Here is a 27,232-nt window from a genome sequence, read left to right as displayed (position 1 = left end):
TTGGCTTCTATTATCGAAAAGAAGAAAAGTTCACGAACTCTGTACCAAAAATTGCATATGGTTCTAACACACACACACACACACACACACACACACACACACACACACACACACATATATATATATATATATATATATATATATATATATATATATATATATATATATATATATATATATATATATATATATATATATATATATATATATATATATATATATATATATATATATACACATACATACATACATATATTCCACATTAAATGTTGGAACACTGCCAGTAAAATATGCAGCAGGTTATTTAATATTCAAACGTAACATTTCACGTATGCATGCTCATGTCCCACTATATACCGGTAACATATTATCATCAGTTATTCATACTAGCATAAGGAACAACTAAAACAACTTCAGTGATTGAAGTAATGATTTATTTTCAAATTTCTTTTACCGATATCCCTTTGTAGACTAGCAGAGGGGACTATGTGACTGCCTACCATTCTATTTTAAATTGTAAGAAATACACAGGACAGAGACTAAACATTACTTATACCAATTATTCATTCCTGTAAGTACAGATGTCTTACTGGCATAATCTCTCTCCAGTACCCATCACGGAATCCCTTTATAAGTACCCCTTCTATTTACCCGGGGCCCCGAGTGGTCTAAATCGCTCTCCGTTTCGGATCACTGCCATCTCATCTCTGTCTGCGTGGGTTCGAGTCTCGGATTCGGCCAGTGTGGGTATGTGAGAAAGCTTGCCAGTAGCTTCTCGTGGGTCGGTGGTTCTTTTCGGGGTTTTCCCGGGTTATTCCTCCACCATTAATACTGGCCGCCATGTATAGCCTATCGTGTACTGAAAAAGAGCGTTAAACCATACAACAACAACAAAAACAATTTTTCTAGCACGGTTGATTGTTCGATATTCATTTGTATTAATGCACTCTATCACTGATCTACGCATAATTATATACAGGTACTGTTTGTCTATGACACTTTTCATGTCCCTACTTGTTTATTTGGGGAGGGTTATTCGTGTAACTTGTAGTCCAACCCCGTATGCTGTAAATATGGCAAAAATATATGTTTAAACCCATAAGCAAGATCGTTTAAATCTCCCTAGGCAATATGCCTTCTAAAATCCTATAGCAATATCAGAACACATTACGGATGTGATTTACACGTCCAATGTACGCTGCCTAAATGGAAATGAAAGAGTACCGACAACCTGGATTACCAGACATAAAACAAAAACGATTTCGATATGCTATGACACAACGAGTTGCTTCACAGGATGACAAAGCTGGATCTACTGGATGATACTAGGATGCATGCAAAGGTCTGGTTCACCTGTCGTCAAAATGGAAGAAACAACATCGCATCCAGTAGAAAATGGCATAATGCAGGGTGACAATGTTTCATATTCACTCTCAAAAGCTACGACAGCAACTTTCAACAGAAATATGATGCCAAGATTTAGAAGTCGAGACAGGAAGCAACCTGGACAGCTCCTCAGTTGTAGAAGATGCCATCGCAATTCTGGTTGATAAATCTGTCGATCACCAACCATGTTGCAAGTTGTTAGCGAAATGTCATATAAAATATACGCAACAACAACAACCAATCTGATATTTTGTAATTTCAGACAAACGGACTAACGCAAAATGAGCCATGTATTCTAGGACCGAAGTCTAGTTCAGAAAAAGAAGAAATAACACAATATGTTATTACCAATAACACAATTTCAGACAAGTAAAGTAGGTATACAAAAACACAACAACAAAACAAAAACAAAGATAAAACAACGAACCCATCAAGAAAAGGATGCAAACAATAGGCAAGATCAAACATACCGAATCTAATGTCTCATCCAATAAATTATGGACAACATATAGTACATAATCAAAAGAATTCAAAACTTAGGTTGACATATAAAGACATATTCCAGTCAATGCTCAAAATGTTAGTAACTGCGGCAAACTAATTAATCTGTAATGGCTAAATACGGATGGCTCTTTCCAACATTTATCTGTGAATATTTTGGCTGGTTGCTCTCTTCTATCTATCTAGCTATCTATCTATCTATCCATGCATCCATCCACCCACCCACCCACACATCCGCTTGTCCATCATTCCAGCCGTCTATGTATGCATGCATGCATTCATGCTGTATGTATGTATGTATGTATGTATGTATGTATGTATGTATGTATGTATCATGTATGTATGAATGTATGTATGTATGTATGAGTGTATGTATGTATGTATGTATGTATGTATGTATGTATGTATGCATGCATGTATGTATGTATGTATGTATGTATGTATCTATGTGAATGCTTTCAACGTGTATCAATCGATGGCTTCTTCATAAAGAGATGCAAGCACAAAACTTCAGTACCCTCATAAAAATCATTGTTATATTTGTTCACTAGCTGGAATGTTGATGGCCTTTCGATCATCCAGTGTTGGAGATGTTTTACGATAGTCATAATGCAGATCGATTTTTCCGCCCTCGTACTCCTAATTTATCATTCAATAGAGACGCGTCTGACAGTTCCAACCCCAATATTAGTAAATTTATACCTTTTGCTGAATGAAGATATTTGTTTATCTAAAGAAGAAAACACGCACACACACAAATTTTCTGGCCATACATTTTTGCATTTCGAAATTCTGTTTACACTAGCATACGTCAGTTGCAGCAAGTGTTGATTTTTAAGCAAAACGGTAGGACGTACGGGTGGCTTAGTTACTAAAATGCATATGAATTATTAAAAGTAGGTTACAACGACAAAAAGCATTTAGTCTGCCTATATATATATATATATATATATATATATATATATATATATATATATATATATATATATATATATATATATATATATATATATATTGTGTATAGACCTGCCAAACTGGATTCTGTTGAATAATGAAAATTAAGAGTGAGGCGAGAATAATCCATCGATTTAAGCAATATAATTTATTTATTTTTTTATTTACTCCTGTACCGTGTTTCAGTACAGTTTGCAGCATATCATACAGCTGCAAATATTTTTTTTAAATCAGCAATACTGATTTTACAACAGCATAACATTCGTACTTTTTGGCTGTGATATATCGATGTAATACAGTGTGCCTACCTTGCATAATTAGGTATTCACTTTCATTACGTTTGTATTCGTTTATCCAGCAAATATTAACCTTTGAGGTATTGAACAGAATATATGTATATTTGTTTCAGTTCTCATACCATAATGTATATTATGTTAGCTAATTGTATCACCCTTGATAAATTTAAATTCTTCTTCTTCTTCTTTAAACGACATTCAAATATTCACTTTAGAATTAAGAGGTGCCATCTCACAATTCAGTCAACGAAGTCGCTCGTAATACCGATCTTTTTCCAGAGTGCTCCAAAAGTAGCGATGTGATTAGAGTTGGAAACCACGAACAATAATGCAACGCGGTATACCGCGGTTTGTCCCAACTTGTCACGATACGTACCACTGTATAACGCAGTTATATTAGCGACAAAAAAACAATTCAATGTTCTGGGGCAGGAGCCCGACGCCTTTTTTTTTAGTTTGATTCCATCTGTCAATAACCGAACAAAAATATTTTGCTTTCAATTGTAGCAAAATAACCTCATTTTATATGGATGGTAATAAAAGGAAGAAATATTAATTTTCTTTCGATACAAGAAAAGAAATTATTTAAGCACAAAGGAAAATCACATCCTTCCCCCGATAATAAAATGGCCAATACCTTGCTATAGATGAATTTGTTACGTGTATGCTAATTGTTGCATAAGTTGCAATCTAAAACTATAAATAATCTGGGACGATTAAGCTTACACTATAGCTGATACTGTGAAAGACATGGTGCTGATACTGTTGATAACAATATGGAGTGCTGATACTGAAGCCTACAATTTTCTAGCTATAGTAATGATATAATAGGCAGGTAAACATTGAGTGAGATGCCATCACCTGGGCAAGGTATTTGTCAGACAGGGACATTAATTAAATACACTAACTCAGGAAAGGAGAGAATATTTTGTCGACTTGAGAAATTACACAGACAGAAAACAAGCGTGTTCCTGACAATCATATGATGATTCGCAGTCTTACTTAGGAATACATATATTTAACACATTCATGTACACTAATAAATAACTAAAACATGAGATGCGTTTTTATTGGCGGAGGGGAGTTTTTTTAAATCCAAAATCGGATTTAGCCCAGTTTGTTTCATAATTAATTTGGTCACCACTTTGTCAAACGTGACAGGTGTTTTAACTATTATGTCATGAATGATGAAAATAATATGTTAATATTTTTAATGTAGTAACAAGATTCTTAGGGATGCCGTACATTCCTTACTGACGGAAATTACTGACGTACTGTTACAGCGAAAAAGTACCGTAGTAAGTGCCACAGGAAGAAGAAAGGAAAAAAAAAAAACATACCGCTGTAAACCGGTATAACAGTAATACCGCGCACCTCTAGATGTGATACATTCGACAAATTTAGTTAGTGACTAATATAATAACAAAATTTGATTCAAGAGGATATGGAGAAGCAGGTCATCGATCCGCAAATTATGTGTGCCATCTTTCTACTGAAATCAGTTGACCCAAGGATGTCTCCTATCAAAATCGAATTCGTATAAATGTAAAAAAATAGCACTGTTTTACAGTTCGAGGAAGAAATTACATGCCTCTTAATGGGGATGAAACGTCGATATTATCTGTTTTTAATGGAACCCCACGATATTAGGGACAAATAACTTTGAAGCTTTAGTATTATTCAGATGATTTGGCATATACGACTTTTGCACGTTGGGGCGGCATTGTGGTTTTGAAGCCTAAGAGAGAGATAATGTCACCCACGGTTGTTAAAGCATATTGGGAAAGTTAAACAAAAATCGCCCACGACATAACATAGTTGTCAAGTTATAATAAAGGAGAGCATGTCCATTCAGGTCAAAATAGACTCTCGTTGCTTATACCCAAACAGCGTTATCATTCTCGCCATAAATATAACCATTCCCAGTGAAATCGGAGTTGTCATTATTCTGCATAACCGTTGACAAAGCTAGTAGGGTCGTTTGGCCGGTCAAAAGAACACAAGCGAATCTCCATTAACATAAGATGTCTCACCTGGTAAGTTTCCGGTTGTTTATTACTTGTTTTATTTCACGGGAGTATGTATGTATGTATGTATGTATACGTATGTATGTATGTGAAAACTTGTAAACTGCGAGTATGTTGATTTGTGTAATCACGTGTGTGTGTGTGTGTGTGTAATTAACCATGTTCGCATGTTATTTATGGAATAAAATCCTACTTTAAAGAAATGATATCGCTGAGCACGAATTAAGGAATCGTTAATAAAGATGGTTTAACAATTATCATTCAAACCAAGCAAGAACAATTACTTTTGTTTCTTGGACACATCGTTTTGATCGACCTAACTTCAACCAAATAGGTTGTTCCACTTCATGTACTTTGCCTATGCTAATTAGCCCAATGAGATCCGTTCACAATGGATCCTTAACACAGCATCAGCCTATCTATTGTCAATAATTTAAGGACTTTGAGTGATGGTAGTTGTTCACCTTCTGTTTGATGCAACTTTGCGTTATGTTATAGATGGTGTGGGTGTTTGTGTTTATCCCTTTGATGAAGTTAATGATCTTTGAAATGCGTATAGACAAACCAGTGTGCTTCCTTCTTTAGTCACTTTTCTTATGGTGAGACGTAATTTCGCAAGAATTTGCACGATCGTTTGTACGCTTAAGTCATTAGGATAAAATACCTATGTGTCGAGATAATAGCAAATACATTTGTACCCATTAAAATACGTCGAGCTTCTAATCAAAAGTTATAAACTTGTAACTCTCTCTCTCTCTCTCTTTTTATTGACGCTTTCTCTCCGTGTAATTGCGGAGCATGCGCATCATTTTAAATTGATTGTTTAAAGCATTAAATATGATGCCGTCCCAATGAAAATGATTTTGCTTGACTTAATCAGAGCAACTATTCCCCAGATACATAACGGGTGCATTATGTCTGCCCAGTTGTAAGCATACAATCAAGGATTCAGAATGTGAAGTGTTTACACTTTCTCAGGACCGGCCTTATGCCGATTAAACAGATTTGACCCAATTGGACCGGGCGTGTTACTAGTTTTTAAAATATATCTGTAGAGAGAAAGTAATTGTAAAGTGAAGGAAAGTAGAGTTAAGTTCAATATCATATAAAACTTGTATAAAGGTTTATTTCCAAATGTCGTGCTCACAGGAGGCCCAGCAAGTAAATCCGGGGGGGGGGGGGGGGCACGGCAAAAATGACCCAAATCGGACACCGATTGTGGTTGGTGTTGCACTTTTGGCTTGTCGTGAGGTGAACAGGCTACATTAAATGTGGATTGGTTGTAACGGATGATACAAATGTGTTACCGTTCAGCATACAAAAAAGAACACCAGCCAGATTCGAAAAACCAGTCAGTCTTAAATATAACAGTTCACTTCTTGACATACCGGAAGTGTGCAACTTATAACCTGAACCCTTGATTGTATATTTACAACTTGGCAGACATATTACCTAATGTTATGCATTCGTCTAAGAGTTTCTCTGATTGGATCCATACAAGAACCACTTTTTTTTTTTTACACCATGATCGTTACCAATTAATCATGCACCGAACTTTGTATTTGTAAGGAAAATCCTAGCAACAGACAAAAACGTATCATCATTGGTCGACGTTTTTTTCACTTTAAAATAAAAATAGTTATAGTCAAAGCTAGGTTAATTGCCCGTCCTAGGTCGGGAATAAAAAAAATTTAAAACATCATAAATTTTAAAAAGAACTGGGATAAGCAAGTTTTAAAGAAATTTGGAAAATACAAATACAAAAAGCGTTTTTTTTTTATTTTTTTAAAATGGGATACCGCCACGAGTTTCGAACTCACGACCTCTAGTTTGGCATCCGCGACATAAAAACGGATGTTTATATATAAGATTCGAGAGAATAAGACAAAACTAGTTTCACAGTACTAAAAAATGTTTAACAGTAATTTTTTGTTAAATAAGAAAGTTCATAATAAAGTCCACTCTTTCCCGTTTGTTCTGGGAGAAAAGCTCAGAGTCACGATAAAGTTCCAATTTTTTTAAATATGTTGCGTATTCAGGGGAAGTAATAAACTCCTTAAAACGAAAAGATCAGCATAGTGGAAGAACTGTAATAGGTTGATTGTTTGTATCAGTATTAATTTATCGTTGATCTGAAGTTTACTTAGATCAAGTTTCTTATTACAATTTGTTGACAAAAGAGAACATGAAGGCTCAATAATTTCTTTTTTTATATTAGATATCAATGCATTCGTAACTTTTTTCCCAGGGAGTTCCGTTTGTAAAGAATGTAAATCTGAAAGACAACGGCAAAATCGTTATCAAGGGCAAAGCACTCCCGGGAGCCTCAAGGTAAGACAACGTAACACTTTGCACAATACGCCATGAACTGTTCCTTATTGCATTGGACTAGAATTCTGCTAACTTCGTCATGTTAGCGGACGTCTGTCAGTCGTTTCACCGGCACCATCAATACTGCGCCGTCTACAATGATTGTAAATGATAATATTTTATACGCTATTATATCATCATGAATACGATAACATCGGAATGAGTAATCAAAGTTTCAGGAACATCTCACACACTTGGCAGCCTATATCGACACTCTTCCACTAATTTATGTGTAGTTAATATACTTACTGTGCTGCCTTTATCCTGGCGGAATGAAAATATGATACTAGAAACTGGACACATTTTCAGGTTCCGTTGACATACATTTGAATTAGTCGAGGTATGCCGATATAACTTGAAGTAGGTTCATACTGGGATATGTTTCTTGGACGAAACGAACAGTTGTTTACAGTTCTAATAGGCATAATATATTTTTATACGTTTCGTTAAAGAATAATATTTCAACTTATCCCAATTTCGGCATTTCCGGCTTTCATCGCTTTCCAGCCAACTGAAACGTAGGCCAACGAAGCTTGAAAACAGGTTCATTTCTTTTGTAAGAATTTGAATTTATTAGAGAAAAGACATCAGAGTAAGTAAAGTCTGACTAAAACATTATGACTTTACTTTGTAGAAAAGCGTCGTTATTTTAGTTGTCGGCTGTGTGAAACATTCCTGAAAATTTGACTTTCGTAACGATGGTAGTCGACATCAAAACACGCTACACAGCGCCGTTAGTTAGGCTGTAAGACCTTGACGCCACCAACATAAATATCAGCGTCGAGGTATTACATGTATGACTAGTATCTGCAGCTATATGGAACGGGAATGGAGATTAGGGTGGATATGACGACATTAATATGAACTCCAGTTTCTAACCGTAACTCCGTCTACATAGATTGAGGGAGGCGATGATTTTTGGCATGATACTTGTCAATGCTGCGTAAATTACATCACGAATTTTTAGATCTTAGATGTAGCATAAACTCGTGGGAGAGGAGACGAAGTGGGCAGGAGCCAAACATCAAAAGGTCATACATTATAGAAAAGAGTAAATAATTGCGATGGCAAATGGCAGAGGTGCTGAAGAATAGAAATGTCTGCCGGATTATATTTTTCTGTAAATAATATTAAATCTTGTGCCTTTCCATCTTACTTTATTGTTTTTTTCCTTTTTCTTTCTTTTAGTAGTAGTAGTAGTAATAGTACTATTAGTAGCAGCAGTAGGTTTAGTAGCAATAATAATAATAATGTTATTATTATTATTATTATTATCATCATTATTATTATTCCTTCAGATTCAACATTTGGTTACAAAAAGGAAGTGCTTCCGAACCGGAAAATGCAGCATTTGTATTTGATGCCCGTTTCAACTTTGCCGCAGACAAAAATACTATCGTCTGTAACAATCGAAAAGGCGGGAGCTGGGGATCTGAGGAAAGGCACGCCCACTCTTTCCCGTTCGCTCTGGGAGAAACGTTCAAACTAAAGATCAAGGTCAATCATGACCAATATCAGGTACGTGAATGGCTGTACATATCGGATGAGATCATTCGATCAGGCAATACGTTACAGGTGATTTCTGTCATGTTTTTTTTTTCTTTGTCACAAAGCACAGGTGTTTGAAAATTTACAATATGGACATGGAGAACATCTACTTCTTGAATATAATATTTTATATAAAAGTTACTGATATTATTCATAACTACTTTTACTCTAAGTGTACATTTTCGGGAGAAATTGTATAAAATAATGAGGTTACAGGAGAAAGTTTTGTTTTAGAGTATTTATCATTCTTTCATTATATACAAGCAAAGAAAACTAAAGAACGATACATATCAAAATAAGTATTTAAAATATATAGATTTAATTAAGAAATTGAAAATCAGTGACAAAAAAGATATCTAATGTACCATTGAATAGAAACAAAGCAATATTTTCAGAAGATTCAGAAAGAAATGTAGAGGACACTCAGTTTACTATGAATGTATGCGCACCTTATAGTTACAAAGATCCAATACTGGACATCAGTACCGACAAGGACACAGGAAACATGATATCGCAGTAGATCGATAATAAAGTACTCAATACTAAACACTTCAGCAGGATCAGGAATGCAGAATACGTCTGATGCTATCTCCTGTACGTCGGAAGAGGCGACTAATGTAGAACTCGCGTTACAATTCAGCTCACATAATAAACCCATGGAAACAACATACATTTTCAAATGCTCATGATCAAATCTATATTTCTCAGTGTAGACCCATTATTGATGCAAGTTCCTCTTTTGAGAAGACCACATGACCCGTATCATTGTTTTGATATACATGAGATTGAAACATGTGTTTACGGCTCTGCACCTAAAACAGCAGGTGCTAATTGCTATAAAATGTTTTCCGAAATCAAGTCTATCAAAGGACTGAAATTCCATTAATAAATCATTGTCTCTATTTTGTTCGGTTACAAATATGACAAGCTTTTTAAATATTCAAAGATGAAGTCACGTGAAGTTCTTATCAAAGGTTATGAGGCATTTTTTGAGAAAACACCGTGCATTGGGTCATATATTTCACCACTGGATCATCTTCAATGCTTCATTACGCAATATGCACTGTTGCCAAAATACACATATACAACCATACCATAATGCCCAAATGCTAAAGAATAAACAATTGCCTTTAAATCAATACTAAGAAAGCCTAAATCTAACAGTTTTATCACCACCAAAAGGAGAGAGGAAAAATACTCTAAAAATAGACTGGGGCTACATTCGTGGGTACTGAACTGAAGTAATAATTGTGACCTGATTCATGTCAGGTCATATTAATTATGTCCCAGTTAATCAAGCTTTAATACTTGCATTTAATCAAACTTTAATATTTGCATTCCACACCTATTTCAACTTTATACATGAAGTCTTTTTGAATTTCATAGCAAATAAGACACGTGACAGCTGTCAGAAGGTGTGCAAGTTTCGGTCCAAGTGCTCTTGAGAAACCAAGCCTAATGTTACAATATCTTCCTTAATTATAGGGATGTTCCAATAAATTAAAAGCATAACATTTAAATAAAGATAGGTTTTGTCTTAAAATTTGCTTAAAATATATAAACGTTGATAAATTCAATTTTAATACAAATGTTATTAAACATTTTAATTTATAAAACTAAATTTAAGTGAAAAATTAAATTTTCATGGTATTTAAAACAAAAGTTAGTTTGAATCTGTACAACTGATAGCATTTTCCCCAGGGGTAGTGAAGCAAAGAGAGGTTACAGTCATTTTTGCAGCAAATTGCAATATGCCTGTTCAAATGCATATAGGTGTACACACTAAAGAAACAATGACAAGTGCTATGTTCCACATTTATTGCTTGCCAGTAGCTTTTCGTGGGTCGGTGGTTCTTTACGGGGATTTTCCCGGGTTCTTCCTCCACCATTAATACTGGCCGCCACGTATAGCCTATCGTGTGCTGAAAAATGGCGTTAAACCCAACAACAAGAACAACATTTATTGTGTCAGGTACTCAGTCTACTTTATCATCAAATAAATGTGAAGTTCTGATCCCCAAAACTTTTAAACAAGGATTGACATTTTCATACCTGGGATATGTGCCATGTACTTATTAAGATCAAATGTGCAAACATAAGTCAAATGATCTGTTTGAACATTTTTAGTGTATCTTTAAGAGCGTCGGTTAACATTAAGCTGAATGCTTCACTGGAATGTGATATCAGCCGGTGCTACAATACCGCACCCTGTTAGAATACTAAATTAAAATGTTACCATACATAAGCATATTTATGATGAAAATAACATTTTGTTGATATTTTATGTGAATACAGTCAGATATGTGCCTTACAGATAGATACAATGACACCCTATATGATGTACTGAATGTGAACTTCTGATCCCAAATATTCTAAAATATATGGATATTTGCTCATATGGGATATTTAACCATGTTGATATCAGTTATACAAAAGTTAACTTCAAATAATCTATTTGAATATTTCTGGTGTAATCTTTAGATGGTCAGATAACAATTATTATTAGTAATTAACAATGCATAAAGTGAAACGGTTCATCTTAGGTCACAATGCCGCACTGTGTCAAACATCCCATAACATCCTATAGGCCACAATGCCGCACTGTGTCAAACATTCCATAACATCATATAGGCCACAATGCCGCACTGTGTCAAACATCCCATAACATCCTATAGGCCACAATGCTGCACTGTGTCAAACATTCCATAACATCCTATAGGCCACAATGCCGCACTGTGTCAAACATCCCATAACATCCTATAGGCCACAATGCCGCACTGTGCCAAACAATGTCTTAACCAAACTGAACAAGAATATGAAATGCAGCCTGTGTTCAATTTATTTCATTTCGCTGTTTGTATATATACATGGGGAAAATATATTTTATTCCTTTGACCTATATTGTTTCTGACATTTTTCATTCTTTGACAGTTTAAAATGATTTAGTAGACAACTTGAGTAGGTTCTAGTATGAGGTTTTCATCTCCGTCATCTCATTAAGTACCATATAAGTATGTTAAACAATTACTGAAAGCTATACAAGCAGAGACGTGTTACTCATGTAGTCACCCCATCATAAATGCATAAATTAACTGCTTAGAGCCATAATAAGTGGCATAAATGACTTAAAGGCACAATATCAACTAGAAAGATATCTTCATGTGTTTTGAGTACAGGCCTCATTATGACATTCAAAGATATTTTATGCCATAATTTGACAAATATTTATCATTGCACCTTGGATATGGTAGAAATGCATGCATGCTGATAATAATTAATATACTTCCCAACAAATACTTTATATGTGCATTTTGGAAAATTGTTTTTTTTTTCTTCAAATAAAACTTAATTTTTGATTTCATTGTTCTATTTTTAAAGTCAGTATATACAACATATCAAAATGTCATGTGTCTATCTTTAATAATAAACTTTTAATACCAAGTTAGACTAATAAAATTAACCTCGCTGAAAAAAGATGCATTCTGTCGGTAACATGGAGTTTAAACCGCGGAACAACATAGGTGTGTTAAAACACAAGACTGGACTGTAGTTATTTCCATGACATTTTGGTAGTCTACATTAGTTTGAAACGTTCATCCGTGGTTTTCAGGCTAAAAAAAGCAGGCACTTGTTAAAAGAGTGGAAATTAAGTTTGTCAGAGTAGACAATAATAGCTTCCGAATCTGCAATACAAGAATGATAAAGTAACATAAGAAACACTTACGAATGGTTATCGGCTATTTTTGTTCAAATTTACGGCAGTCCAGGAAATGAAAATGACCAAGTGGAGCTAGCAGTCTTTTTCTCCAACCGAATTACGCCCTTCAATCACACAGCAAAAGAAAGGGAATTAAAAGTTCTTTTATCAAAACCTAAGATATACAAGGTCTTCTAAAAGTTTTTTATCCTTTTAAAAAAATCTATTACTGTGCAAACTACGATATTGTAGAGCGGAACCATTGTTCTTGTGATAATAGTGACTGTGATTTTAGTGTTTAGGTGTTGTAGCTTCTGTAACATTCAGCCGACATTGGAATGGCAATTTTGTGATTTTTTTATTTAATATTCGCAACCATTTTGAATTAAAAGCGAAGTCAGCATCAAGAGGACGCATTCAACTGTGTCTCAAGCGCCTCCTCTCTTAAGCAATAACGTATTGCACACAAGTTTTCTCCAGATCTCCAGCACACCGTCACAAAGCAATTAAACTTTTTCGAGGTTTCATATTTTAGGCGACGGCCTTGCTTCAGGCTATTTGCCTTGCATTTCTGTATGAATTGGAAGTATGCAATGTGTTGTGCTCCACAGAGTTAACTCTAATAATAATGCAGTACTACAAGACATCAAATAATATTGCGTTCCTCGTTCAACTTTGCTCGTTGCAATGGAGTCTCCATTAATTGGTTTTCAGGGAAAACATGCCCAATTCTTCCGCTACTGAAGGCAGTCTCTGTCTTGCAATTTTTACCTGTCTTAACTTTAAATCACGTAATAATGAATGAGAAGATGTTTAAAGGTTATAGAGGTTATCGAATGAATCGTAATATCAAAATCCTTGAGTGGAGATTAAAACGTTTCATTGAGACTTCCTGTAACATATGATTTTTTTTCTTCCAGATTCAGGTCGGCAGTCACGATGTTGCAACATTTCATCACAAGATGCCTATACATGACGTGGATACCCTGAGAATTGATGGAAACGTTGAGCTTCATGATGTTAAAGTAAAGGACTAAATAAATATTCAATATAAGCATTGAATCAACTGCCATTTACCTATTATTCTCAACTTTTCTTGGCATTATAATCATTTATATTTGCAGCAGAAGTACGCATAAAAATAGAAAATGGATATCATATCTGTAAAACAGCAAACTGCAATTCGGCATTGAAAAAGATCCAGTTATAAAGTTAGTCGCTGAAAACAGTAGTAAACGAAAGAAATTTAAATGCAAAACTTTTATTTATGTATCTCTCTCCCATATATATATATATATATATATATATATATATATATATATATATATATATATATATATATATATATATATATAGCATAGCGCCACCTATCGTGCGCTTATTTTATTTACACTGGATGATCATAAGTTACTAGTTCTGCATCACCAATTTTATTTCGGGAAAAATACTCCAATGAATTGCACCTTTTCAAAACATGGCCGTACTCCATGTTCTCAAAAGTATATATATCTTCGTAAAATAATTATCACTGTGACAAACCATTTTGTCGTCTGATAATATCCAATGATTTTATGCAAGAGTCAGATCACATATTTGTCAAGAAGCAAGAGATCGAATCTATGTTAGCAAATAAAAGTCAAAATATGAACGATGTCTATGTTGTTTTCTGGTGACTTTAGCAAGTGACAGGTGTCGACTTAAACTTGTGTTGCACACGATTTAATACTTTTAGTTGTAACACATGCTTTTGTTTGAATGGTATTTGGTCGACATGCATTTCCACGTTCATGTTGTTGTACCCATACTCACCGACAATCCTGGCGCCACACCCCGTCACAAGTGGCTACGTATACATTGTTTTAATTCTCTTAGATAACTTTCTATTGTACAGGTAGAATAATGAGAGCCACTTAGGTGGCATCCACTTTTCAAACTGATTTACTATTCTGAAGCATATACATCAAGAACATAACATTAGGACAAGTATATGCCATTGTAAAAATATTTGTTCGGTAATGCCGCGATATCAGATAAATATAACCTTTGCATAACCTGGAATCTACATTGCGTCTGTTTATCGATCGTTTCCCACAATCACGTGATTTAAATTAGAAATTAAATTTATGTTAATAAAGAGCAAAAAACACCGAATAGGCATATCTTGAAGGTCAGTGTTGTTTCATGCTTATTCGCCGATCGCCATAGTACTCCAGTATAAACATGGTGCACCATTTCATCGAAACTCTCTCTCTCTCTCTCTCTCTCTCTCTCTCTCTCTCTTGCATAAGGGACAAAATACGGTGAAATCTGTGGAGAGACAAAGAAAAGAATTTGGGCCTCATGAAAGTGAAACCCTTGAAACTGAACTTAACCAAGTAATCCAATACAGTTTTCATAATACCAATGATACAAAGTTGCAATATCCTGTCTATACTATAAGGCACATTTATTGGTTAGGAGGCACACACATACTGCTTAATGCTTTTGGGTTTTCTTCTTTCCGTTTTATAAAACTAATTAATAAGATTCTAACAGCAGATTATTTTTATATTAAAATGTCAGAAAGCCGTTCTCCCAACTCACATCTCCCTCATTGTGTTGGTAGGCAAGGCAGCAGTATAAACGACGAAAAAAGAAACAGGGATGGACAATAAAAAATGACTTTATGGTATGTCCACCCATCCACCCATCCCTAAGCCGCCACCATCTCTCTCTCTCTCTCTCTCTCTCTCTCTCTCTCTCTCTCTCTCTCTCAAATTTCTGGCAAAATTCCGTAAATAAACGAGTATAGCGAATTGTCGCCGGCGTCCTACGACGACGTCTCTGGGCCTATGGATCATGGTAAAAAAGTACAAACAAACCGACCAACGAAAAACAAATCAGTAGCAGTGTTAATTAAATGTTTGAATTTCTTCTTATTTTGGCTCATCATTTCGATTATTTTGGGTGCTTTCATCACCTGCAGATCATGGAAGTTAATAAATCGCAGACAAATAATTTTTTTTTTTTTTGCCGTTTACAAAACTAACATTTACATCATAAATAAATAAATAAATAAATAAATGAATAAATAAATAAATAAAAAGGTCAAGAGAGCACACACAACAAACTCTTAGATGCATCAGACTGCACCGTGATTTGTCAGTATTTCCATCAAATCTTTTTTTGTTAAAAGATTTGTTGAAGATGCTGCGCCTGAAACAACAATTGCTTGACTGGATCTTTTTTTTTTTATCGTGCGGACCACTGCTGTGTCCTCGGAATGCACTACTTATTACAACAGTGGTTCCCAAACTTTTTTTGGTAGCGACCTTATATATAGGTTTTTCTTCTGAACTTCACGATCCTGTCCACATTTTTATATATTTGCCACACTAAAAATAAATAGGCGACTCTCTTGAACGTCCTCACAACCGTGATTTGGGTCGCGACATGGGGGTTGGGAAACGCTGTATTACAATGTACATATATCTATAATTAAATCTAATCTGTCGATCATGACACCAACATAGAACAGAGTAACATAAATCAAAAACAATCAAAATCAAACATCGTGCAGTTATAATTAGAACAGTATTTAGACAAAATTACAACGGTATTTAGACTAACTTATCATTATAAAGTATTCAAAAAATCAATGTAATTTGCAGCGAGTGAAGGGAAAAAGGGAGATACAAGGAGAGAACGTTGATTCATTTAACCCGACTGTCGCTAAGTGGGTACAGCTATGACAATATATAAATTGTCATACTGAAATCCGAAGTTAATCTAGTCTGATTTAAGTCTCGTAACGGTCTGTTGCAGTCCATCTGTACCTAACGGTCGATCAGTAATCATTTATCACGTAATATGTGGTAAACATCAATCATTTACTGACACAGGTGTGAATATAATCTATTTCGACTAGGTTTACCTTGATCACAGATCATTAACCGTCGTGTTCACAAGACCACTCATGAAATGATCATCCATCACATCTCATCTCCACAAACCAAGGTTTCAAGATCACATGTTGATGTGTAATGAAAAGGATCGACCACACTTGGTTAGTGAAGATGATTATATGTATATGCTATCATTCAACTACAGGTAGTCCAAATGGGCTTCCGATAGGTCGCCTTCGCTAGCCAAGGTTCCGATATGATAAATGTAGCTAAACCATGTCGGATCGATCAGATGTTTCAGTGCTTCAGGTCCGTGAATTTCATTGGCTGCGGCTGCAATCATAGTCAAGTTGTTCAAAATTGAACACGGTTCCTACATGAGCGAGAGAAGGGGAACACACAACTGGAATGGACTCATAAATAAGCAATTTTTCACTGCCGATCAGTGCTTGTATAAATAGGTCAATATACCTGCAATGGCTTCTCTCTGGCACGTTGACATACTTTCAATGGTAAATTTAAAAAGTATCATTTTGAAGTCAATGGCCTCCACCTTTTTGGCCAATGTACAAGGCACCGCTGCAACACGCTATTGGTTAGTTGGCACTACTAAGTGAAGCAACTCTGAAATCCAATGGATGTCGATAGGACAAAGCAATGCAATATCTGATCGATCCGCCAAAGTGTAACGTAGAGTGAACATTTCGGAACATTGGCTAGCGAAGATATCGATAGGAGTGAAGTATTTATTTTAAATATCATGGTAATATTTGGTCCTAGTCATACCTTTTCTGCTCCTATATATGTCAGCTATCTTTGAAACGTTAATATTTGCGTAATTACTGATACATTTATAATAAAACGTAAAATTATCAGACCCATTAAATATCAATACTTCCATATATATACTTCCGTTGGCATTCATGATACAGCCTTACTGTGGTTCAGTTGATCTATGTTGTGGTGTTCCACAGGGGTATGTTCTTGGACCCGTTCTCTTCATTCTATATACTCAGCCACTCTCAAGTGTCATAAATCATCATCCAGTGTCTCACCAACTGTACGCTGATGACACCCAAATATACAAATCTAGCCACCCAATTGAAGCTGATGCTACCATCCAAGGTGTAGAGAGGTGCATTTCTGATGTGAAATCATGGATGACATGTAACAAGCTGCAGATGAATGATGATAAAACTGAGGCCATTCTGATCCCAATACAAAGACTTTCTAATTCACATCCTTTACCTCAAACAATAGATATCAGCAACACCAACATTAAATTCACACAATCAGTACGAAACCTAGGTGTTACTCTGGACAGTACTCTCACATTGCATTAACATGTCATGAACATATGCAAGGCTACATATCTTGAGTTGAGACGCATCAGCTCCATTCGCAAATATCTTTCAGTTGATGCTACTAAAACACTTGTGTGTTCATTAATACTTTCAAGACTGGACCACTGTAACTCAATTCTGTCTGGTTCATCTCAATATCTACTCCAGAAACTTCAAAAATTTCAAAGCACAGCTGCTCGGATCATACTTAGAGTACCACGATCAGAGCACACCTCCCCGCTGCTCTGTACCCTACACTGGCTATCCATTCGATCCAGAATCAAACACAAAATTTGTTCTCTGTGCTACGTTTCACTGACGGACTCTAGTCCAACATACATATCCAACCTCACCCATGTGTACACACCAGCAAGATACTTACGCTCCTCTTCTGACAATCGTATACTCATTATTCCCACTATGAAAACAAAGTTATATGGACAGCGTTCTTTTGCATTCCAGGTCCCAGCAACGTGGAATGAATTGCACACTGAACTTAGACACAAAGATACAGTGATCCCATTCAAGAGTGCTCTGAAAACTCACTTATTTCGACTGCAAGAACAAACTTAAAGACATAATAATGTTTCCTATCTTAAATATTCTCAGCATGTTTTTTATGTTTTCTAATGTTATGGTGTTTGTTTTTGTAATCATATCATTATATATGTTTTTTATATTATAGGTGTTGTCTAATGTGGTAAAGCGCTTAGAGCTTCTAAAGATTAGGCGTCGTTATACGAAGTCCTCATTATTATTATTATTATTATTATTATTATATAAAGCATGGATATTTTTCTGATCTTCCTGTTACATTATATTTTCTATGAATTACAAGGCACATGGACAAATTCAATATATATATATATATATATATATATATATATATATATATATATATATATATATATATATATATATATATATATATGTGTGTGTGTGTGTGTGTGTGTGTGTGTGTGTTTTAAGGTAGTAAACATATTTTAACAATGACAACAACCACAGTCCATTGAATGTTAATTATTTGGAAACGAATTGGTTTGATATTATTCGCTCTCGACCCTTTACCAAGTGTGTACTGACGAGAACAACATACAAGTCGACCAACATGAAAATGATTTCACTCCAATGCAACGTAAGAAACATGAGTTTGCGACCTACCACTTATAAATGTTGTCATTATTATATCAAGGGCCCAGGATATCACCTGTCCTTTCCCACTTTCTCCTGAATCGTTGGTGTGGACCTCGAAATAAGTTGACCACTGTTCTAAGTAATGTTTAATCAGTCTAGTTAGTTATATCGAGGTATTTTATTTGCTGCTTGTCACTGAGTTCATAGATGACCTTAACATTCATTACGACTTTCTGGTCTTAAACTAAGTGTCAATAAATGTAAAACCAAAATGTTTAGTAAAATTCAACACAGATATTAATTGTCTAAGTTATAAAATGAACATTTAAGAGGAAATTGCAGTTTTGAGAATTAAATCTCAAATAATAACCCTAAAAGTTCTATCACAAGTAAAAATAATAATTGTTTCTAATGAATTTTAGGTCTTGAATGTACTGATGTACCAATAGCCTCGAATGTGCAGATGTGCTAATAGTCTTGCTGTATTATATTGATGTTATCCAGAATGTATTTTATCAAACAGTCATACGAGCACTTTTTAATTCCAATAAATAACTAAAATAAATAATTCGTCTCTAATTAAATCTAAACACAATATAAGATACTTCTGCCGCTTACAAAATAGGAACATGAATAGAAATACATAATTGTTCACTTCTAATTCCTTATATGCATTCACAAAACTCAATATCACAATACATTACTAACTTGATCTATGTCGCAATACATCCCCACCTGACATATTTCGCAATACATCCCAACTGGAAATGTGTTGAAATACAGCTCCACTTGACCTATGTGAATAACTCAATCATCCCAACGGAAAATTACCCCAAACTGTACGCAGGTTCATTATCAATGACATTCTAAATTCACAATCAAGGCAGGGTCAAAAACTCAAATCCACGCAAACCACCATATTTTACAGCGTACAAATGATCATTATCTTACGCTATAATCTGCAATCATGGACACAAATTAGATACGAAATATGTTGTTTGCAAATGATTACAAATCATTCCAATCTACAATGATGGATAAAGGTAAACCGGTATAAAACACATCACTGTTTCATTTCTGTGAGAACGTGAGTGGCTGATCAAGTCAATTTGTGCTCTATCTGAAATGATACAGCAATTCGAGCAAAGCATCTCGTCTTCTCAAATTGATGGGCACTGGGCATGGTAAATGCAAATTATATAGCATCGAAAATTTAGCCCTTCTATAGCAGTTACACAAAATATCATACTCCTGTGTATCATTATTATATCCAACAGTTAGTATTTCGCCTAAAAAAATGTACCATACCTTTCTTGATCGTGCAAACGAAGCCATGACTGACGTAGAATACAACAAAATAAAAAACATAGATGTATTTATTACCAATCTCTCAGGCCGCACGTAGGTGACTTATGAGAGTTCATTTGCAACATATTCCATTTCCGTAATTGAAGTGTCACAGTCGGGTTCTGCTACAGGTTTTCACAACTGAAAAAGCCCTTTCCCTACAGAAAGTTTTACATTATACATGGGTGGCAACAAAGAAATGGTACAATATAAAAATACTGGAAGAGAGAGAGAGAGAGAGAGAGAGAGAGAGAGAGAGAGAGAGAGAGAGATAGAGAGCGACTTCCATATAGGCAAACTGTGGCACCAAATTTGAACAGAAATTATGTGAGGGGAGGGCGTGCACCGATTGTATGGTTCGACTATGGAAGCAATTGCTGGCAGGTATTCTAGGATCGCCGAGAGAGAGAGAGAGAGAGAGAGAGAGAGAGAGAGAGAGAGAGAGATTGATTAATTCTTTAATTCCTCCATTTTCTGAAGATTTTAATATTAATTAAAGAAATGCAATGGAATGCATAAAATCAGGAAAGTGGGGAATTCATTACTTTTAAAGCCACGAGAATTACTTTAATAGCAAAATAATAGAAAAATAAAACCAGTACTAAACTAGATAAATTACAATATGTTTCAACTTTTGAACAGAGAACGACACAACAAAAATGTTTCAACGTTTGAAAATGGAACTACACAACAAAAACAGTTAGTATCCTACCCGCTTTGCAGTACAATAAAATTATGTATTTCATTATGTTCTGTATATGTTCTCTAATCAATCGAATATATAATATCCTTTATCTGACTAAAATACTTGATAGATAGTCTTATCACATTAATCCTAGACTCGAGTTCCAATTGTTCTGAAATATCGTTTAAACTACCAAGTATTATAATTACTAGTAATAGATATTCCATCAAATGGTTTCTGTCATCTAAAGTTAAGTGACAAGTCATCGAAATGTGTAAAGTATGGTCATGACTTGTTTTGCCACATAGAGGACACAGTCCATATCTTGCTTGCATTCCTCCAATACAAATTAATATCCCATATTCCATTTTTCTGCTTGAGTCAGTGTAAGCGACTTTCGATAAATGATGCATTTTAAGCCATGGATTACTTTTTAAAAATTGACCGAATCCCTCCTATAGATTTCTGATACTTATTTTATGTTTTCTCTGCTCGAATAAATGTAGTCTCGTCCCAATTAAGTTTTCCATGTTAATTTGTCTGGAAATCTTCAATTGAAAATAAAGTCGTTGAGATAGTCTTCTAAATCATGCATTTTGAGTACAGTATTTTTATCATATATAAAGGAATTGTAGCTATGTTATAGGTCAAAAATCAAATTGCCAACAGCGCAGAGGAAAAACATGTTAGCAGTTAAGTTTGCCGATGTTTTACGCATTTAGTGTCTAAAGCGTTCGTCGTTACAGATCTTTGCCATCTCTCCTCTGTCTGCGTGAATTCTAGTCTCGGGTTCGGCCAATGTGGGCGTGTGAGAAAGCTTGCCAGTAGCTTCTTTTGGGTCGGTGGTTCTTTCCCGAGTTCTTCCTCCACCATTTATACTGACCGCTATGTATAGCCTATCTTGTGCTGAAAAATGGCGTTAAACCCTACAACAACAACAACACATGCGAACTTGAAATACAAGTTTTTGCTTATCAATGCGTTGTCTTAACCTCAATTTTATGTTTTAAAATTCTGTATAATTTACTTCTTCCTTTATTCAATCGGGGAGATTATTCAAAATAAGGACGGTTGGGTTTTTAAAAAAAATCCATGTTATATATAGATGAGTGTTCATTTGTCTGAAACTTTTACTTTTTGTAAGTTTATAACCGTTTGATTCACCAACCAGGAGCGTCAATAGTTCAAAACGATACGAGGGAGAATTGCCATATACAATTTTATGAAATTAGCAAAGCTTGCGACATTTATGCTGGTCCGCTAATGCAAATCAGCTGATTTCGTCATATATATATATATATATATATATATATATATATATATATATATATATATATATATATATATATATATATATATATATATATATATATATATATATATTGAGGATATATACTTATCGTTAGACCGATCACAGTTGTACTGCTTCAATTTGAACTTCTTTCTAAGTTGAGAGCCTTTTCAACTCTACAACCATCCCAGAAGACGTCGCGATTTTCAAATGAAGGTCGAAAATATGTGAAATATATTATTTCAGTAGTTTGTCTAGTGAATTTGTATTTAAGTGTTTGGAACACACTGATCATTTTGGAGGCAGATGCAAACAAGTTATCGACATGTTATGCCCAATTGCCTGATGTTTTAAAAGTAAATCTAAGGTGTTTATGACTGTAGACGAATGGTACGTGCTCATTTGTAAATGTTAGTTTAAGAAAGACGGTTTCTAATTTATTCGAAGGTATCAGTGTTTCACTTTGGTAGAATTTAAATCAACCAGCCATAAGTTTGACCAAATATCTATAGTATGTACTTAGTGTATATTTTCTATTTCAGATGTACGTTATGTTTGCTTGTTTTATTATTGTTGGCACGCAAGCATTGTGTGCTGTTGACGACACGAAAACCTGTCCTGGTACCATATATGCAAAGGAAACTACTTGCAAAATAAACGTGTCATCACGTAGTTTTGCTAACAAATTTTATATATATTGACATTTGAAGTTAAGACCAGATAAGGGAGTATGATAGCAAAAAAAAAATAAAAAAATAAAAAACATATTTCTACTTTTACTTAATTTTCTCTTTATTTACCTAAACCTAATAAGATTCTTTATCCGCAGCTGCATCCTAGACAGGAAGTTCACTCTGAGTCTTCTTCCGGTGATGCCAGGAGCTCAACCAAATTGAAAACTAGTTTAAATGCGTGAACAAAGGTCATATATCTCAGCGCTGCACACATACCTAAATGTATACTTAACAAGTGTAATGAAATTTTCTTCACTCTACTTGTGCTTCATTAAATTTATATAAACAGAACTGGACGTCAGCTTTGGGAATCAGGCGCTAATTAGAGCACGTGGATGGTGAAAGCCTGTTTTCCCAGAGTAGAGTCTACTTGTCCAAATAATTTACATTCAGTTACAATGCACGTGGACACACGAGGCAGATCGGACAAGCTGGATCTAAATTTTGCTGTCGGAACTCAAATTATGCTTGTCCTAAGAAACAAGATAATCTTCTGTAAGTTTGAAACGTAAATACTTTTGAAATATGATGCGAATAAATACAAACTAGAAATCTTCACGAGTGAATGGTTCAAACGGCTACCCATATATATTTTTTTATTAACGTTTAAGTGAAAAATACTTGAGAGCTTTAAACATTATCCTCGACTTCACTGACCGTGACCATGTTTTTGTCTTACAGGTAGGCTCCTGTATGAGTTACGTTTTAAAATAAGTTTCACAATAATGTCGATCTCGAAATTTTCTAATCTTTAGCAATAATTATCAATTATCAAACTGTGTGCCCTTTCCTGAGAATTGAACGTTCTGCAAAATAACATACACTGAAAAATGAACAAGCTGGTACCACAATATAAAGTGCGCACAGTGGAATATGAAAGACAAGTACCACACTGGAAAACGTAAGCACAGGAAAATGAGACACAAATACAGCAGTGGAAGACACACTCACTAAAGGATGAAAGATAAATACATCAGTGGATGGATGGATGGATGGGTGGGTGGATGGATGGATGGATAGATAGATAGATATATAGATAGATATATAGATAGATAGACGGTGGGATGGATGAGTGGGTGGGTGGGTGGGTGGATGGATGGATGGATAGATAGATAGATAGATATAGATAGATGGATGGATGGATGAATAGATAGATAGACAGAGTTAAGCATATATATAGGTGAGTCAGTAAATGTGAAGTTTTAGAATAATGTAGGGATAGTTGAGAAAATTCTGTACAAAATGAAATCAAAGAAAATTTGATCAAATTCTGTTCAGTAGTTTACAACTGAAATGTATGTGGTAATTAGATGCAAAATACTCTATCTCAACAACTTTGACCCGACATTTTGAATTTTCATTAAACTGTTTATCAGGTCCTCGTCTGATCGAGAAAAAATGTTGGTTATGTATTTACGCTAGATGCACACGAAGTAATTCGTGTTGGAGAGGACAACTTAACGAAAATGTATTTTGTATGTGAAATTAATACTAATGAAGCTAATTCTACCCAAATGTCCGATTAATACTTCAATGCTACCAGCAATAGATTTCACCACAGGAAACAAATGCACATATACGACTTTATTACATCAGACCATTCCACGGCTCTTTCAGCTTCCCTGAAGTCCTGTTGAAAAGGTATGTGCCATATAACTTTACAAATGGACTTTTAAACTTAACCGAATGTGTCTGAGTCGACTGCCAGTGGCGGAATAACTATATGAATATTGTAGTTTCCGTTGTGTTAGGGATCGAGGCTGTATGATAAAAGAAGTGTAAATTATTACGCTTCAATATGCTAAAGTTTGTGTGTGTTTCTCTTTTCTTTTCACTACGCCAAGATCTGACTTTGCGTTGCCTAACGATGAAGGTCAAAGCGGCCGGGTGACCCAGATTACAACTGTCACTTTTATTTTCTAAAATACCCTGCACGTAGGACAGTTAATGCATATTCTTAATTACATGAGTCTGTCGAAGTGTTAAACCAGGCCAAAAATTTATACCTGCCCTTGAATCAGGCGACTCACCCTCATCACGGCCCATTTCGACCCTCGGCTATTACTATTGCTCAAAAACACATCTGCCATCATGCAGACTGCCAGGTTGGCCAGTATGAGACTGGTCTATAGATTTGTCTGATCTAACCTTAGAATAACACAATTACAGACGAAGGTACTGCAAACTTGCACGACAAAATACATCACAAATAAAGTAAAATGTAATGCAATACGGTTTTTGTTATCTAACAAGAAAGTTAAATGATTGTCAATCATCAATATACATATGACGATTTCTTGTAACTGATTTTGGGCCTAGGTTCAGAGAATTTTGTCTTATCACACAATGATTTCTTTCTTTCAATAATCTATATATTTATTAATTTGCTTGTGATTACAAAATAATCTTCTGTTTTGCTTCTATTTGTGTCAGTCTGCATGCGGATCCTTTCGATAAGAAATATTTTGATTGTTTTATCAAAATTTCGTTTTGCCTCAGCACTGGAACTGTCACTGAAAGCTGAAGAATAATTTCGAAACTTAATGATTCCCTCTAGGGATCGGATTCAACAACTGTTAAGCACTAAAGGAGGCGCCATAGACAAACACTGGGAATAATACATGACACGGTGATAAATTATTTTACTCGCGACTATTATACCTTTGTTTCTTATTGCACCTTCAATGAGAAATCTGTACGGCTTTTAAGAAATGACCCAATATCCTTCGTTCGTCATTCTCTATGTTTAATTCAAATTGAATCAAGCAAACCTCGTGATTTTGTTTCCATTATCCAGCACCAGTATAGTCCAAAAAAAATGTATCTTCGATTATATTTTGACATACATTGATGTGAGCCCATAAAACTTTTTAAGTACGATTTTCTTTAATATTTGTATCAGGAGATTGTTCAGGAATAGAAATGGCGTTAGTTTTCCTCCTATGACGTTAACGCAAGTGGCTGCTGACTGTACACAGTAATGCTAAATCTGTTTTCGAAATTTAAGAAAAAATATTTGGAAAGAGGTGTTTAAGTTTGATATTTGACTAAAGGCTCTGTGAAAAATATTTCAGACTTTAATAACAGTAATTGAACTGGAACAGAAAGATGCATATGAAAACTGTTTAGAACAGGATTTGTTTGCTAGAAATGAATACAGTCCTTGCAATCAAGGGAGATAAACGCCCTCAAATATTTAGGCACTTTTCTGGGGTTGTCTTTCTTATTACTTAGGTTATCTTATGCAAGGACTTTTGTGTACGCGCTACTGTAATTCATGTTGCGCCCTGTCTTCTTTTTAAATGGATACCAGAAACACACCATATATAAGAAAGTTTCGATTTTCTCCACATTTATTAAAACAAAAACATTAATACATGTAAATTCTTGCATACTGAGGTTTATTCAGACTTTAAATGTAACGTGCTTGGTGTGTCAGTCATGTCGATACAATAGAAACAGGTTTAATATGGATAATTATACCACTATAGGATAATTATACCACTATAGGTTAATTAAGAAGAATGCAACGGCTAAAAGAAACCACGCAATTACACAACTCTTGTCAGTATTGTTACAGTTATGCAACGCTCAGCATTGAGGTGCAAAAGTTTTCCCTGGGTATTTCACGATTATGTCACGTTACGTATTATTATGCACTTATTCTTCACTCTGTCCAGTATCGCCGTGATGCTACCATCAACGGTATAGTTACCAATGGCTTTGTGTTAATATCGTCATGATGTTGCCATCAACGATATATGTATGCATGGCTTTTTGGTAATATCGTCATGATGCTGCCATCAACGATATATGTATGCATGGCTTTGTGGTAATATCGTCATGATGTTGCCATCAACGATATATGTATGCATGGCTTTGTGGTAATATCGTCATGATGCTGCCATCAACGATATATGTATGCATGGCTTTGTGTTAATATCGTCATGATGTTGCCATCAACGATATATGTATGCATGGCTTTTTGGTAATATCGTCATGATGTTGCCATCAACGATATATGTATGCATGGCT

At 35.0% G+C, this 27,232-nt stretch overlaps 1 protein-coding gene and 1 long non-coding RNA gene across 2 annotated transcripts; both read left to right on the top strand.

The window, feature by feature from the left end:
• The first annotated feature begins 5,016 nt into the window (after positions 1–5,016).
• Positions 5,017–14,427, top strand: LOC149804829 (galectin-9-like). The gene is made up of 4 exons (XM_089934785.1): positions 5,017–5,173; positions 7,413–7,495; positions 8,833–9,052; positions 13,700–14,427. The coding sequence occupies exons 1-4, from the start codon at positions 5,162–5,164 to the stop codon at positions 13,814–13,816; spliced, it is 432 nt and encodes a 143-aa protein (XP_089790911.1). The 5' UTR covers positions 5,017–5,161; the 3' UTR covers positions 13,817–14,427.
• A 914-nt stretch (positions 14,428–15,341) lies between these two features.
• Positions 15,342–23,236, top strand: LOC149804828 (uncharacterized). Its single transcript, XR_016414524.1, has 2 exons — positions 15,342–15,447; positions 23,006–23,236. It is a non-coding gene; the product is annotated as an uncharacterized LOC149804828 (long non-coding RNA).
• The last annotated feature ends 3,996 nt before the right edge of the window (positions 23,237–27,232 follow it).

Source organism: Sinohyriopsis cumingii, chromosome 2, assembly GCF_028554795.1.
Source record: "Sinohyriopsis cumingii isolate HCF-2022 chromosome 2, ASM2855479v2, whole genome shotgun sequence".
Taxonomy (NCBI): domain Eukaryota; kingdom Metazoa; phylum Mollusca; class Bivalvia; order Unionida; family Unionidae; genus Sinohyriopsis; species Sinohyriopsis cumingii.
This window is presented reverse-complemented; position numbering and strand designations above follow the sequence as displayed.